General features: G+C 37.0%; 1 protein-coding gene across 1 annotated transcript in view; it reads right to left on the bottom strand.

Moving 5' to 3' along the window:
- Positions 1-16849, bottom strand: part of Ptprg (protein tyrosine phosphatase receptor type G) — a 708866-nt gene continuing 692017 nt past the window's right edge. Inside the window, exons 26-29 of the mRNA XM_071619197.1 lie at positions 14090-14236; positions 13315-13457; positions 5080-5215; positions 1-4360 (exon numbers count right to left, since the gene is read on the bottom strand). Of these exons, the coding sequence (XP_071475298.1) occupies positions 4214-4360; positions 5080-5215; positions 13315-13457; positions 14090-14236 (573 nt within the window). The 3' untranslated portion in view covers positions 1-4213. The remainder of the gene's footprint in view (positions 4361-5079; positions 5216-13314; positions 13458-14089; positions 14237-16849) is intronic.

Below are 16849 nucleotides of genomic sequence, written 5' to 3'. Positions count from 1 at the left end.
TACATCAAAAACCATACTTTATTTTATGTATAGCAATACAATTTACATATTAAATAACACTATAATAGAATGATTTGATATAGTTTTAAACAGAAGAAAAAAGGGAAAAATTTCAGGTTACAAAACCCCTCCCCCCAGAACAAATTAAAAAAAAAATCACTTTTCCAAATGGGTCAATGCAACGAATGTATTCAGTGACTAATTATGTCTAATTCCTATTGCACAAATGTTCAATGGAATTAAAAAGAAAGCCCAACTTTCACAATCACTGCCTCAAAGAAATAACACGTTGGATTCTTTTGGAATGCAGAGATGGTTCTTGCTACTTCAATACACAGAAAGTTGAATTCACATATCCACCACAGAAAGAAAAAGAAAGAAAAACTACAACGGAGTTGAAACTAGAAAAAAATTAGCTTTATATGAAAATATAAAATTCTATGATTATATACCATAGATACAAAGTTTCCAGAAGATGCTTATCCAAGCAACAAAATATTTACAGTTTTAATGGTTTTAGCTATTTCAAAATGAAGTGAAAGAAACACGATTTGACGTGAAGGGTGGATTCTTTAGAAACAATGGCTGCTTGCTAGTTTCAAATGTGCTAACAAAAAAAGGAGTCACTACCCCAAATGTTGGAGAGTTGCGACATTTTATAAAATTGACTGTCTCCTTTTTTGGAGATGTTTATTTCTTAAAACTCAAGATATTTTTCTTGAAATTAATTATCCTCTGTAGAAAATGCTTCCCTTTGCAAATTTTTAACAAAAATACTAAAAACAGTTTAACAGCTAAGACAAAAAGTAGAGGCCAAATACCATTATTACAATTCCTTCCTATTTTTAGCATGCCTTCTTTCTAGAGATAAGGAAAGCCAATATTGTATGTTAAATGGCAACTAAGGGAGAAAGCGCAAAGGGTAAAGTGAAATTACAGCTGCTGGGGGAAAAAAAAAGCAGGCATTTTTTTCCCCTTCATATAAAAATTCACTGGCACCACATGAACAGAAATTTTGGAACATAGGAGTTGAAAATGCATTTTCCAGTATAACTGCTAAATCCTTAAGACAACTACATTTTGATTATTTTCTCTTAAATTAGGATGAGATTGGGTCCCCCCCTTTTTTTTTGCTTAGAATTAGTAATATGTATCTTTGGTAAATTGGTATCTATTTTAATTTTAAATATAGTATATATGCATTTAAGGAAAAAGTGGTAACAAGGCAGTTGTGCTGTCATTAAAAAATAATAATTAAAGTTATTTATGGATTTCAGTGTCACTCTGGGCTAAACACTCAAGCAGCCAGACCTTGAACATCATAACTCTTCTCTGCCCTTGCTGGACTCTTATTTGAAATGGACTCCAAGCCATAAAAAATTAGGAAAACCAGTGAGCTATTCTTAAATTGTTTTGAAATTCAGACATTAATTTTTTTTTTTTTTTTTAGTGTAAAAGATTGGTATTGTGGCTATCAGGTATAAGAATGGTCTCCTGGTGGCAATGAGATGTCTTGGTGTCCAGCACAGCTACCTGGTCTGATTAAAGTCATTCAGTTTTGTACGATGTGTGCATTCTGTTTACCTGGTGCTGAAATCAAATACAGTTTACTTTCTTAAAATAGCACACACTGACTTCCAATAACTATTTCCTTTCCCCTTGAGACAAGTGGTAAAAACTTTGTTATGTCCTTAAGCAATGTGTTCAGACACCGTCTTTGGAACTCTGTGCCTCCAGAAAAGATCTAAGTTTATTTTTTTGCCAGTGAGGAATGACTAACAGTTGAGGATACACTCTGGTGAAGGGTGAGGGACTAAAGATAACTGGACTCCGTGTAGTGGGTCTGGACCACTTTGGCAAGATGGGCAAATAGGTATTGCTCACAGTTCAGTGAGTTCAGGTCTACAGACTTTGGTTCATGTCTGCTGTAGAGACACAGGTTCCCCACAGAGAACTTCTAAACCATTTTTATCATGTTTCTGTCCTGTTCACTAGCTGTTTTATCATTAATCTGATGTGCACGTAAGAGTCACAGAACTATGTTGGGGGGTATGCATTTCAATGCACTGAGCTCTCTATAAGTAGAACAGAAGGGAATACTTGCTATTTGCCTCCTAACCAGTGTTTATTAAGAAAAATTACTGAGACCATGAATTCCAATTCAAATGTTATTTCTGAATGTCAAAGCCACTGCACTATCTACTGAAAAACATTAGCTCATATCAATGCCCTGCACAACTAAAATACCCCACTAAAAATCTCTAGTTCTTGCCATGATCTGAAACTTTTCCTCTCCTAAGTCCCTTCAGCCTCCAGGGAGTTGTAGGGTTCCTATGTTCAAGTGTTCCTTGTGTCAGGTAGAGTCACCTCTGGTGGGAGCAGAGGGCTGTGAAAGTGCCTATGTCTTCTAGTACACACGATTTAGCAAACTTTGTTCACTGGAACACTTTTACTCAAGATAGCCTATACAGTTCTTCAAAAGTAGACTACTCTTTGTGGTTGAATCTGTGTGATGAGAAGATAAGATTAACCCTGATAATTAGGTAGTTCATGAAAACTCTGTTGTCCTGCTCTATGCATTGAAACCCTTGGACTTGGCTCCGAGACCCTCTCTTCTTAGCAACTATGACAAACTCCATGTAGGCCAACTCAAGGTGAGTAGAACCTCAGTGCTAAACATCATTTATGTTTTAATGCCCACCCTGAAAAATATGATAGCAGTCATTGTGGTCTTTCTGTCCAAGTTTATTGGCACTAAAAATAAGCCAAGCTGTTTTTAATAGGCCCGGTTCTGATGATTTCAAGTTTGATAGAAGCTGATGCTCAAAAGCAAACATGCAATAGAAGAAAAGATTTCAACAAGTAGCTTATTTTTCTGACTAAATTTCTTAATAACATTCCTAATTTTCCTGTTATGTAGTGTGGACAAATAACTTCCTTGGGCTCTCTAATGGTTTATCAGCATCTTTTACTGAAGTGTGTGTGTTCTTGAGACTAAACCACACAAAAGCATTCAAAGCAGTCTCCTTTTTAAAATGACTTGAAAATGTAGACATCACCTTTTGTTCAAGATTCTAATTGTCTTGTTCCCAATAAGATTTATCTAGGTGTGGAAATTTAAATAGTCCAAGACACTGGCTAATACGGTATTTTCAACTTAACCTTCCATAGAAGAATGTATGTACTTAAGGGATTTATTATGAAATATTTGGCAAAAAAAGGAAAGAATGTTAACTGTATAGGTAGTTCTTATTACATTGCTATATGAGTAGGGGGGATTTTTAGAAAACTAGTTTCAAAAATCAGATACTTGCACTAATTCTCCTACCTACTGTGAGGTATGGTATTATAAACCAAGAAGCATTACATTAGTAGGGATTAACTTAAAGTTCTCATAACTGAGTTGTGGAGAACATTGCCATCTCGCTACAGTAAAAGAGGAGCCCAGATTTTAGGGTGTAGCTATTTCCAAGAGTCAAAAAGGAAAGAACACACACTGTCCACATAGCTACTAGGAAAGCTGTAATACAGAGTTATCCTTTATTTTGACACATTTTTGTAAGCTGTGAATATAACTTTAAAACTAATAAGAGATGTTCACAAGAGGCAACTCTTAAGCCTTCTCATTTCTTAATGGCTCTCTTAACCATTAAAAATGGAACAATTTCAAGGCCATAATGTTGACAGACCTTCTTAGTAGCTCCCAATAGCCTGCAGTTCTAGAAAAGAAAACAATGTTCATCCACTCCACTAAAATACAGAAGGCATTCAGCATTGAACAGTGCCTGAAGAACAGGAGGGGAGGACCGGGAGAAGTACAGCATTGCCTGCTAGTAGAATGACTGCGTTAGCAACAATGACAAAATCAAGATTCACTGTCACAACAAAGATCTTCATTGTACTGAACTAAAAAGTTGCATGTTGTCATGGAATGTCACATTAGGGTTTGCTTTAATATTAGATTATAGGCAGTAACACTGATCATATAGTGCAAACTAGGTAAAATTGCGTTTCACTGTGTGAAATGAACAGAGGTGCAAATGCTCAGTAGGATACCATTAAGACATAAAATGGCAAAAAATAAATATCAAAACTTTTATCAGTGTAAAAAAGTAACTGGGTTATTGTATAACCTAGAGTCTGGCAAAAAAGGCCTCAAAAAAGTTCTCTGTCTTCAGAAGTTTACAAATTAAGTGCCCTTTCAGGATTCCAGTCACACCAGAGACTCCATGCTCTCGGCAGGGTCCGATTCATCTGCAATAAGAACAGCACCGTTTTTGTCCACTGTCATGGGACCATTTCCATTTTCTTTAGTGCTGACCAAGCTGAGCATTGCCTTATAGACAAACTGGTATTGTTCCTGAAAAGTAAGAGGAAGACATTGTGAGCCAAAAGAGCTTAGTCATTTCACCTAATTTAGTATATTCTTCACTGGTAAAGGCATAGGAATAGCAAAATGCTATCTAAGAAAAAGAAACTGACTTGACGCTGGGCATGGTGGCACCTGCCTGTAATCCCAGCTACTTGAGAGGCTGACGCAGGAGGATCTCAAGTTCAAGGCCAGCATGAGCCTTGTTAAAAAGACCCTCTTTCATAAACAAAAAAACAGGAAGGCTGGGATATAGCTCCATGGTAGAATGTCCCTAGATTTAAACCTTAGTACTACCCCCAAAACCTAAAGAACACTTGAGTCTTATAGAGATCAAGAGGAGATGATATAGATCTTAATTATATAAGTCTGGTAGTTCACAAAGACAGTGGAATATCTACATCTTATAACAAAGCGTTCTGTACTCTAAAGCAGGGTCTCAATGGCAGCATTACTGACATTTTGGGCTAGATAATTCTTCCTTTATTGTCTTGGGCACATGGGTAGATTTAGCAGCATCCCTGGCCTCTACCCACTCAATGCCAGAGCACCTCTCTGTCCACAGTTGCAACAGCCAAAAACAGTCTCCTGATAGTGCCAGATGTTCCTTGGGAGCTGAATCACCCCTAGTTGACAACCCCTGCTCTACAGGCATAAGTTGGAGTTTCAATTGATGATGTAAATGTTTTACATATATGCAAACTACTTACAATGTCTGTGAATACTCCAGGTCTCATAAGATTGATCATTTTTGCAACCTGAAACACATCCACGGCATTTTCGTTCTCCAGTTGCTGGGACAGGGTAGTAAGGGCACATAACATTCCTGCTGAAACTGCTCCATACCTGGGGGAGGGGGAAAAAAGACACTCAGATTTACTAAGAGACTGAACTTACTGGAACAAAATTACCATCATGTATTTTCTTAGAAACGAACTAGACTGTTATTCACATCTATTCTAGAAGACAAAAATGGGTGAACTCTGGACAGGGGGATTTAGAAGCTTGCATAAAGGTGACATAATGTTTATGAATATGAAATTTCCCAAACTGCTTCATCAGATGCTTAGTTTGATATCTAATATGAAATAAGAGTTTCAAACATAACTTGGGAGAGCTATAGATTTGATGAATAGTAAAAACAAAACAATTAGGCTATTGGATAACTAGCAAGTGGTGAAGGGCTGTGGAAAAAATTTGCTTTTTAACAATCTCAAATGGTTAGACGGAACTTATAGAAGTGAAGAATAAAAAATTAAGTCATGTACTGGATAAAGACATTTCATTTAGCCACAGACAACACCAATGACAGTCCTTAAGATTAGAACGAAGCTATAAAATTCCTCTTGCCTAGTGATGTCATAACTGTAATAATATCTTCATGGAACATGTTCCGTGTGTGTGTGTGTTGAAACTGGCGTAAACATACCCACTGTGCTGCCATCACATATAGAAGTACAGCATAGACAACTGTGCACGGTACAAAAATACTTGTCTTCATCACTTAGGAGTGTGAGAGTACACTCTGTGATGTTCCCACAGCAACCAAGTCGCCTAACAGTGCTTTTGGATATTCTTCCTCCCCCACCCCCGTCATCAGACAGTATAGTTCAGATGTAATCAAATGATCCCCATTATTAAGTGACATGTGACTGAACATGGCTCAAAGTCTGAATTTTCAAAATTAGTTTCATCTAAATTATTTGGGGCAATGAAGAGGAACTTTCCAAATGACAGGAGATTCCATAAGATCCTTAGAAAAATAAATTTGGTTCTCTTTGATTCACAAAAAAGATCAGCCCAGGAATCTGTGATGGCACAGTGTTTCCATGTGTGTAATGAGAAAACAAACGGTTCAAGGTGGTATTGCTTGTTCACAGCAGAAGATAGATCAGTGTTTCGATGCCCCATGCTGTTGTTCTCTGAAGAACTACTAACTAGAGTTTCTGAAATCATTCTTAAGATGAAAATATTATGATGTTTACGTCATAAGAATGAAGTCCAGTTTAATCGTCACCCAATCTTTAAGTTAAATTTTCTAGGGCTGGGGATGTGGCTCAAGTGGTAGCGCGCTCGTCTGACATGCGTGCGGCCCGGGTTCGATTCTCAGCACCACATACAAACAAAGATGCTGTGTCCACCGAAAACTAAAAAATAAATAAAATTCTCTCTCAAAAAAAAAAAAATTTTTTTTCCAGAGGCAAAAATCTTAATACATTTAGGTACAGCCTTCCAGATTTAGGTGCTTCGATACATGCTGGCCCAGCTCTCACTTCCCTACTGATGGACGTTTAACTTGTGTCTGTGCACTTGAGCAGATGCCAGGAGTAGGACAGCTAGAGCAAAGGCTTGCCCATTTTTTAGTTTTAAAAGATACTGCCACGGTGAGAATACTTGTTGCTTCCTCATCCTTTTAAACTTTAAAATCTCTTGACCGTCTGTTAGGTGAGAAAGTGTATCTTAACCTTTTTGTTTTTAAAACCTTTATTTTTTTTTTTATGTAGTGCAGAGCATCGAACCCAGGGTCTTGCACGTGCAAGGTGAGCCCTCTACCTTTCAGCCATAACCCCAACCCCTCTTAACTTTTTTTAATGAACATTTTGATTACTAGGAGAGCTGAATGTTTTTTTACTGACCATCTGTATTTCTTTTTCTGAAATGGCTTACTATACTTCGGACAATTTTTTATTAGGTTTGTTTTTTTTTCAAATGTATTTATAGGAGTCATTTTATACTGTCTGTAGTATATGTTGCTACTATTTTTCCCCTATTCTCTTACCATTGTGCTCTTTTTTATTATATTGGAGTATATAGTTTTGATACAATCAAGTTTATCAGTTTTTTAACTTGTGACATTTTTAATGCTTTCCCTGGCCCAGTATTTTAAAGGTATTCTCCTGGGACTGGGGGTGTAGCTTAGTGGTAGAGTGCTTGCCTAGCAAGTGGAAGCACTAGGTTCCATTCTGAGTACCACAGGAAAAAAAAAAAAGACATTGTGAGCCAGGCATGTTGGCACATGCCTGTAATCCCAGAGGCTCAGGAGGAAGATTGCGAGTTCAAAGAAGCTGGTCTCAGCAAAAGCGAGGCACTAAGCAACTCGGTAAGACTTGGCTCTGTGGTTGACTGCCGCAGTCTCTCTCTCACCCCCCCACCCCCCCCCCCACCCCGCCAAAGAAAAACGTGTTGTGGCTATCTACAACTAAAAATATTTTTTAAAAATTCTGTATTTTCTATTTTGTTTAATTACTTAACTAAAGTCAGATCATCAAGACTGATGAATTTTTTTTTTCCAATGGATAACCACTTTCCAACATTTGTTATTAAATACTCTGATCTTTTCTCAGATATTACATTCTCACTTATGCAGCTTGTTTCTGAACTCTGTTCTCTATTTTTTATGCTAGTCCACGTTTGAATGCCTGTAGGTCTTAAATTTTTACATCTGATCGTTTTCCATAATAATTTTGGCTATTTCTTTCACATTGTTTTTAGTGTTTTAAATATCTTACAAATTTTTTTCTGTTTTTGGTGCTAGGGATTGAACCTGGGGCCTTATGCATGCTAAACATGTGTTTTAGCTACGCCCCAAGCCCATATATTATGTTCACTTATACATTCACTTACAGATATTTTTAGCCTTTCACCCCACTCCATCCTGGTTTATAGTTGAGCTTGTATTCAGTCACAGAGTAAAATTTGGTTTGGAAGCTTGACCATAGAAAGCAGAGCCTAAGTTTTCACTAAAAAATAAAAGTAACTGGTCTAGGCTTTTTGATAAATACTTACCATTTTTAGTTAGCTAGCCAAGAGTATTTGGGATGGTCAAGAGTATTGAATGCTTCCCATTAACTTTTTGGAATCCCTTTCATAATGTCCTGAATTTACTAATAGATTTCTTGTGACATTTAACCAGCAGTACATCATCAGAATAAATCTTACTTTATAATGTGCCACTCTCTGACTATATTTGGGTTTTATTAGACAATTTAAAGTTTCATATCCATAATCAAATATGTAAGATTAGCCTTTGTTTTTTCCTTGTGCCAGTCTCGTCTGTTTTAATCAGGTTTGCATAAAGTCTTATCTGTCACTGTTTAGATGTAGCCTCAGTTAGGACTTTGTGGGTCCTAACATTGGATAACAACTTTTTGTTTTTCAAATTTTAATCATTTATGTGCCAGGTGCTACTCTAGGTATTTTACATGTACCAACTTACTCCTCCCAATAACACGATGGTGTGGATACTATTATTATCCTGATCTGAGGCTGAAAAAGCAGGGCATGTTCAGGTACACTAGCTGGTTAAGCTCTCATAGTTAAATAGAGCTTAAAATTCAGCTGATGCATGTCAGTGGCTAAGAGCAGAGGTGGGCAATACTGTGTGTTCAGCAAACATTATCTTAATATGCATATCATCAAGGCTTAAAGTCACAGTTGTCAATAAATATCTATTTGTTAAATACACAAATATACAACAGTACAGTGGCCTTCATGTAGCCATCATTCAGTCGCACCTGGCTTAGGGATGCTCCACTTTCATCTGGGTCCTCCCCTCCCATGTTGACACAATCCAGGTATTTTATTCATAATTATTTTAGTACAAAACTATTAACAATTCTCAAATGTTCTCAATGTAACTCAGAAAATGGTGGTTTTATTTTTTAAACCTTAATTTATCTCCGTTTTTTTTCTTCACATTTGCCAAAGTTGTTATTAGACTTTAGTGCTTAAATTTTACTTGCTCCTCCTCTTTCATTACTGTTTGCTTAATTCCTTGTATTTTGGGGCTTCTTTAGTTGAAAGCTGTTTATCTTTAACAGATGTAACTTGGGCCACATATTTTTTTTTCCTTCTCCTGAATGTACTTTGGTTTCATCCTCCCCAAGTTTTTGAAATGCAAAGCCTTTCTCATGTACTCTTTAGCATTTTGCAATTTCTATTTTGGTTACCTCTTTAATCCATGAATTATTTATAAGTAATTATAGGTGTAAGACTTTCAGCTTCTAGGCATAAGGATTGGGGAATCTTATTTCAATGTGGGTTAATAATATTAATGCATTGTAATCAACAAGTGTGGCCATGTATGGCATCCAATTTTTTAGGAATGAACTGAAATTACAAATTTTGGCTTTTGTTGTTTAAAGTGTTTGTAAGGAGAGACACTTCACAGTCTTTTCAATTTCTTCTGGGTACAGACCTCTTTCTGATGCTATCAGAATAGCTGTGGCTTTCAAATCTCTCAGAAGGTTAATTTTGAAAAGTATCCTATCCTGATCTTTCAGTTGAAGATCTCAATGCCTAGAAAACCTCAGTCATTACTTCTTTGTTGTCTTGTCTCTCTGAAGATCACCTCTCAAGCATATGTTAGGATGTCTGTATTTAGCTTCCATATCCTGGTTTGATTTTTAGCTCAGCACATTCCACTACGAGCCTATCTCTTAGGTTTTAATTTTACAAATAATATTTTTTCCTGCTTCATAACACATATTCTTAATTATTTCATGAAACCTTCCTATAGATCCCTGAGCATGTTATTTTAATCAACTCTGTGAACTTTGATTTGTTGTTTTTTGCTTACTAGTCATGATGTTCTTTTTCCTCCGATTTCAAATTGTATCGAGTTGACCTTATGTTAGCATAGTATTTGAACTTCACTTATTCTGAATGGTTCTAGTGTAATAACCTCAATGGCTCCCACCTTTAGCTCTTTAGAGCCAGTCAGAAAAGTTGGATAACAATCCTTATCTTTGTGATGGAGTGTGCTTTTCCCTCGTTTAGCCATTCTTTACACTCACACACCATATAATATTTCACTCAATGTGTGACTTTGCATATGCCTAGGGTTAGCTTCCTATGAACTGCATAGGGCCTTTTGCCTCAATGGACCTGGTCCTGCAGTTGGTGTAATGCTGTGCATTTGCCATGTGGAGATTCTTCATTTTTTTAGCAAGGGGTCTCCATATTACGCTAGAACCTACTAATTATGGACTTGGTTCTGCCTGACACTAGAAATCTACACAGCTCCTAGGCAATTCACTCGAACCTGTTTACGTGGGGTGGAGATCATAAAATTTCTTAGTGAGATGATTTTGAGATTATGGAAATAAGTGAATGTGCTGTGATTTGTGTGTATCTTTGCACTAGTGGGTACAGAGAGGAATCTGCATTTCTTACAAAATAGAACACTATTCAAACAGACTCTTTGATTTCAGGACCAAATCCAAAGGGTACTTATTGAGCTTTTGCTTATGTGGGCTAGATAAGTCAGTGCTTACTCTACTAGAAATTTATGTTGAAAACATGTTAAGATACAAGAACATGCACACATTCTGCTAATCCTGAGAATGGAATGAAGATCTCATCATATGTCAAGTAGCTCTGTGAGGGCAGCCAGTGTCTTAATAGGAAAACAGTTTTGACTGCCTGGGTCTCCTGGAAAGGCCTGAAGCCACCACCCTTCCCCCAGTGGTCCTCAACTCACACTTTGGGAACTGCTGTGACATCCAGTAGGAAGATAGATGTACCTCCAGAGTGAATAATTAAGGTCGAGTACTTACACAGGAAACTATTTCTTATTCTGTGAGTAAAGGGGATGATATGGCTGGTGGTCTAATCTACAATTAACTGTCTACATAGGCTATTTAAAAACTTACAGGAATGATAGTGAATAGAGGATGCAGAGAGTACATCAGTTTGCCTTTAAGCTCCACTTGTTCTCTAAAAGTTGACTTTTGGTGAGGAATTTTATCCTCTGGAAAATGCCTTCCATCTGGTCTATAACTTGAGAACAGGTGTTATGTCTATGAAGACCAAATCAGTACTGTGATGTTTATGTACAATAAGGTTGATTCTTTGGATGCGTGCAAGGCAAGAGTGGTCATTCTCACTTTGGACAGAGCTTAAAAACATCCTGTAAATTGATCTTATAGTTTGCAGAAAAAATGACTTAACAAGGCTCTGTGGATATAATTCCCATAGGGGCATGTATTCTTAAGAGTTTTCAAGTCATAACAATGTGAAGTACGCATTCATACAATAGTTATCCAGCATCCACTATATCCCAGGCATTGGGCTTCACCCTCTAGAGCAACAGGCCATGTACACAAATAGTGCTCAAAGTTATTCCTACGTATCATGTCATACTATGACTGAGAATGTGACATTACCAGCTGTGGAGATGGTTTCGAAAAGTGACTCTTGGACTGTGTGTTAAACAAAAGGGACAAGGTGGTCTGCAGGAAAGTCTTCAGTGGAGGACTGGGATGGCACATGGAAATGTATACCTAAACTAGGTTGTCAAAAGATGTTGAAAATAATCTTTAAAGAATGTATAGCGATAATTCGTGGGGGCGAGGGAGACTCCCAAGAAGGCTCTGATGGGTTTCTGGTTTGTGCAGCTAAGTGAATGGAGACAGGAGTGGGGATGATGAGTTTGGAGGAAGGTGCAGGCCACCAGGAAGGGATGTTTATAGGTACCAAAAATACATAAGGTGGAAACTGAAAGTTATCTGGTGTTTTAGGACACTGCACTAGTGCTAGCAACTGTTGAAAAATTCTAAGTTTGCTCTTGAGTAATATCTGTTGAATGAATGAATCTCCCATAGATGATAGAGAAATTAATTAGCATATTTTGGCAGTGGCTTTTCATAGTGTCTGCCTCTATGACACTTGCAGATCCATTGGGCTTGACTTAATTTGCTCTTTGCCTGTTTCGGGCTAAGAATTAGCTTTTATGTCACCTCTGGAATTAATCACATGAAGCTTAACAGACAAGTGAATCAAATGGTTCTGTCTAGTGTTTTGCTGGTTGTTGTGGGTGGTTTTCTTTCCCCATCATGATATATAAGATTAACTGCATTAATGACTTTAGGTCACAATACATTTGAAAAGTCAATCTAGACGGGTGGGGCTCTAGAAGCAGCCCTAATTTCATGCTGAAACTACAGGACAGAGTTTCTTGGATCCAAAGCAGCTGCCTCATTTAAACACTGATAGTGGTTATCACATCTCCAGGGATGGATCTTAGTGTGTTATTTAGTTAACACTTCAACTAGGATGCTTTTTTAATCTTGCTAATCGTGAAGGTGCTAATAAATTGGAAGTCACTATTTTTAATTTTTGTGGTGAGGATTGGACCTGAGGCCTCATGTTAGTCAAGCACTCTATCACCAAGCCACATGTCCAGCACTTTAAAATTTTTATCTTGAGACAGGGTCTCTTTAAATTGCTCAGGCTGACCTTGAACTTAGGATCATTCTACCTCAGCTTCTCAAGTAGCTGGGATTATAGTCATGTACCATCACACTTGGCTAGTAATTGGTCATAGAGGGGATATACTGAGAAGTTGTTGATCTAGGGAGCTTCCTTGGAACTCAAGAGGATGGATAATTGATTCTACACTAGTTAAAGGGTGGTATGATTCTAAAAGATGCAGGGTTTTGCAATTGACTGACAAGTTAACTTTAGCTTTCAAGAGTTTGACTCTTCCATAAGATACTTGATGACCCTTTCCTTATTTAAGTGGAAAGATGCTGGGTTGAATACCATTCTGACCTTCAGAAGCCCTGAGACCAGGCACAAGTAATTTGTTCTCGGTGAGATTCATATTCTTTAAGTCCCCCAGAACAGTGCTATAAACCTTAAACCACATCATTATTAATAACTATCACTATTAAATAACTAAATAATACTTTTAAAAGGCTCCTTCTCTGAAAAATGTCTGCTGAAATTCAGTCTAAGGAGTTTAAAATAAATGCAACTATTCAACCAATGTAAATAGCTAATAAATAATGATGTGATTATTGACATGTAAACAGAACCATAACACTTTGTGCAAGTACACATTAAAAGTAATCCCAGAGGGAGGGTAGCTTTTAAAAATTCTGCTTTCCTTTTTAACATACATTGCAGGGTCTGGGATTTTAAAATAAACAATAGATACATACTCATCATGAACAATGGTGGGGCCATCCCTTGTTAAGGCCTCTTCCTTGATGACATTGATCAGTTCAAAGGTACTGCTTATGGGGGCGTCTGGGTTGGGCCATTTGGGACACTGGAAGTGCCGCACTTCTAGGACATAGTCATCCTGTAAACAATATGACATGAGTCACAGCCTGTCTATTGTTTCCTATCAGTCAACTGAATGAAACTTGCTCACTGAAAAGCTATAGGTTACTCTGAACCAATGTCAGGTTGACCAAACTGTAGCTGGTTAAAAAAAAAAAAAAAAATTGAACAGGTCATGCTAGAATATCATTGTTCAAGTGACAGTAAATTATAAGAGGCTTTATTCCTTACTCTGATTTGTAAAATTAAAGAAAAATGGGTTTAAGTGATCATTATTGAAATTGAAGAGCCCCCCATTCTTGTCACAAGAAAGTACTTATTATACACTAAAAAATGTTGTTTACTAAAAAATCCATCATTGGCTCTGTAACACATTGCAAGGCTTACATTTCTGATGGCAAAGAAAATATTGAGCTCTAATTGTTTTTATAATCAGGTCAACAGATTTGTAGCATGCACTGTTACTTTCTACCTAGCCCGCTGGAAAAAGCACGTATTTGAAGGAATCAAAAAAAGAAATGTACATATTTAAAACTGTCTTACTCAAATGCCTGGGCCTGTCTTGAGGGTGGCAAATTACTCCATTATTACTTAAAAGAATGATCCAGGGCCTAGGTATGCCTATTACAGAGGAACTGAGGTTTCAGTTACCTGCGTAGCTTCAAGGATAAAATCATGAATGATAATTTGTTCTTCATTAGAGAGGCACAGTCTGTCTTTGCTGATAAGGGTGACAGTAAAGGCCTCACAGTTCATGGATTCTTCTCGACTTGGCCAATACACAAACTCATCTTCTGCCTTTGGGAACAAAGAAAAACGTATTTGTTTTTTTAAATTGTCTTGCAAAATTATTTCTTAAGTTTGCCATTTCCCATACCTTTCCAGTTAGAATTATATCCCTTCCTAGTCATGCTGAGTTCAGTGGTGATTGTAGTCTACTATAAAATACATTTTGAGAGCCATTTCCCAGCACCTCTCACATGTCATTGTAACAACCCCCCAAAACACTGGCTCCATTGGGGATGTAGGCCAGTTAATTTTATTAGTTTATAAAAGAATTATGTTAGTAAAAAAATCTATAGTTGAATATTTTGTAAAGGATGTTCACAAGCATTATCTTATTTAATTTTGACAATATGGTAGTAAGATAAAGAATGTTTTAAAAATAAATTTTATTCTACAAAGAATGCAACATCATGTTATGGGATACACATAGTAAAAAGGTTACTATGGTCAAAAACCTTTTTTTGTGACAACAGCATAAATTGAGTTCAATTTTAGTTCCTAGACTTATCCATTCCACATTTCTGCTACTTTGTATCCTTTGACAAACTTCTCCTTCCCCTATAAATACTGCTTTGTTCTCTAATTTTTAAAAAAAAAAAAAATCAAACATTTAGAGAGTGTGCAATATTTTTCTGTGTCTGGCTTCTTTCACTTAACATAATGTTCTCCAAGCTCAATGTGGCGAATGCACGATCTGTGTCTTTTTTGGGGGCTGAAAAACACACCATTTCAGGTAGCGTCTATGTTTTGGCTATTGTGAATATGGAAGGTCAGATATCTTTACATGGTGGTGATGTCATTTTCTTTGGATAGGTTCTTGGTGATGTGGTAGTTTTCACTTTCTTACTAGAACCTCTCTGTGTTGTTTCCCACAACAGCTATTCTGATCTCTAGTTCCAGCAGCATTTCAAGGGGGATAACACAGAAAGTCCTTCAACTTTACATTAGCTGCCTAAGAAAATGGAGACAGGCACACATCATCTTCTCCAACCTATGTAACAATTAACTTTCTTAATTAACTCAAATGACAAATTCCAGTTTGCCTGTACTATGTACATATTTATGGGCATATTCCTGAAAATGCCTAGCTACTCTCATTGAAGTCAGAAATAATGTTCAAAACAAAGAAGGCTTTGTTTAATCCTACATGGTTGCATTAGAAATGAGCCAACAGTCCAATAAGACTTATCACCCTTTCAAGTTTCAATGTAGCTTATTGCCAAGTACATTTTTATTTTTAAAGCTCAGCATAAGGGGAAACAGATTAGCAATTGGGTTTAGTCTATACAAAAGAAGTCTAACTGTTGTGGGTTTATATTTTCTGTCCAAGGAAATGGAAGTATGGCCCCATAAACAGATATTCCTGGTATAAAGTAATGATGAGCAGGGCATCTAAATTTAAACAATGTACACAGATTAAACATAGGACTAAGATCGGATGTGATCCCAAATAAGTTAGTCTTTCTGAGTCTTAATTTCCATGTCTGAAAAGGGGGAATAAAAAAACTACATACCTCGAAGAAACAGGAATAGTAAATTACCTAACTAAAGGACATTAAAGACATTTTAACTATGGTGAAGGAAAGGCAGAAGAAAACTTTGGAATGGAGAAATCAAACTAGGGAATAATTATTCATCTTGAAAGACTAAGAAATCAAGTACTGCTTCTTAATTCAGCAGGCATTCTGGAGTCATTATTTTGCTGTCAAATACAGTTCAAAGATGTCTAAGCCTTGATAACAGTGCTTTCTGAGTTAGGAACCAGTGACTTTTAGGCTACTTATAGGATTATTGTTTTAAACAGTTTTGGTAGAGACAAGTAGCAATAATAAGAATCATCTAGAGCTCATTTTTAGAAAAACTGTGCAATGATGAAACTCTTAATCTCACAATTGAGAGCAGACACTTATTCTAGCCCAGCCTCCCGGAGACATAGATGCGTTCGATAGTGGTTCCTGTACCTTTGCCGACCATAGAACATGTACCCCTTATTATTGGGTCCAGTCCATACAAAAGAGCTCCTGGTAGATACTTTATGGTGCCTGTCCTCTGTTAAGTGACAATAAGAAAATACTGACTCATCCAACAAATGACTGTTTTAACAACCCTAAAAGCCTCCAATTTCCACATGCCAAACTGAATAGACCCTTGTTGCCAGCTAATTTGAAAATTTACACTCCAGCTTTTGATTCTCAACTTTGCTGCCATTCCACCATACAGAAGCAGCCTTGGTATTCTGAAGCTGGAGCAAAATGCGACAAAGTGAAGAAGTTCCTACTGACTGGGCACACAGTCAAACGCATGTCATGGAGACTAGGGGTTCAATCACAGGCTGTTCTTTCTTGATTAAAAAACTCATTAATCTGACACTCATGGAGGCAGAGCCTCATTGTTTTTATCTTGTGGGTTCACATGTCCACATAGTAACCTTTTAAGACCCAGATAATTCTGAAAGTTAAGTATGCAGGAGATCTAAGCAGAAATGTGTAAATCTGTTTTATAAATTTGTTCACCCATCGCTTACAGAGTTTAGGCTTCCATAGGGAATGACTAAAGTAGGGAAAGAAATTGTAGCTTAGTCAAAATCTTAAGTGGGACCCCCAAAGCCTCTCTTCCCTGCAGGGG

The sequence above is a fragment of the Marmota flaviventris genome, chromosome 1 (genome assembly GCF_047511675.1).
Source record: "Marmota flaviventris isolate mMarFla1 chromosome 1, mMarFla1.hap1, whole genome shotgun sequence".
Classification (NCBI taxonomy): domain Eukaryota; kingdom Metazoa; phylum Chordata; class Mammalia; order Rodentia; family Sciuridae; genus Marmota; species Marmota flaviventris.
Note: the sequence above shows the minus strand (reverse complement) of the source record. Positions and strands in the feature narration are given on the sequence as shown.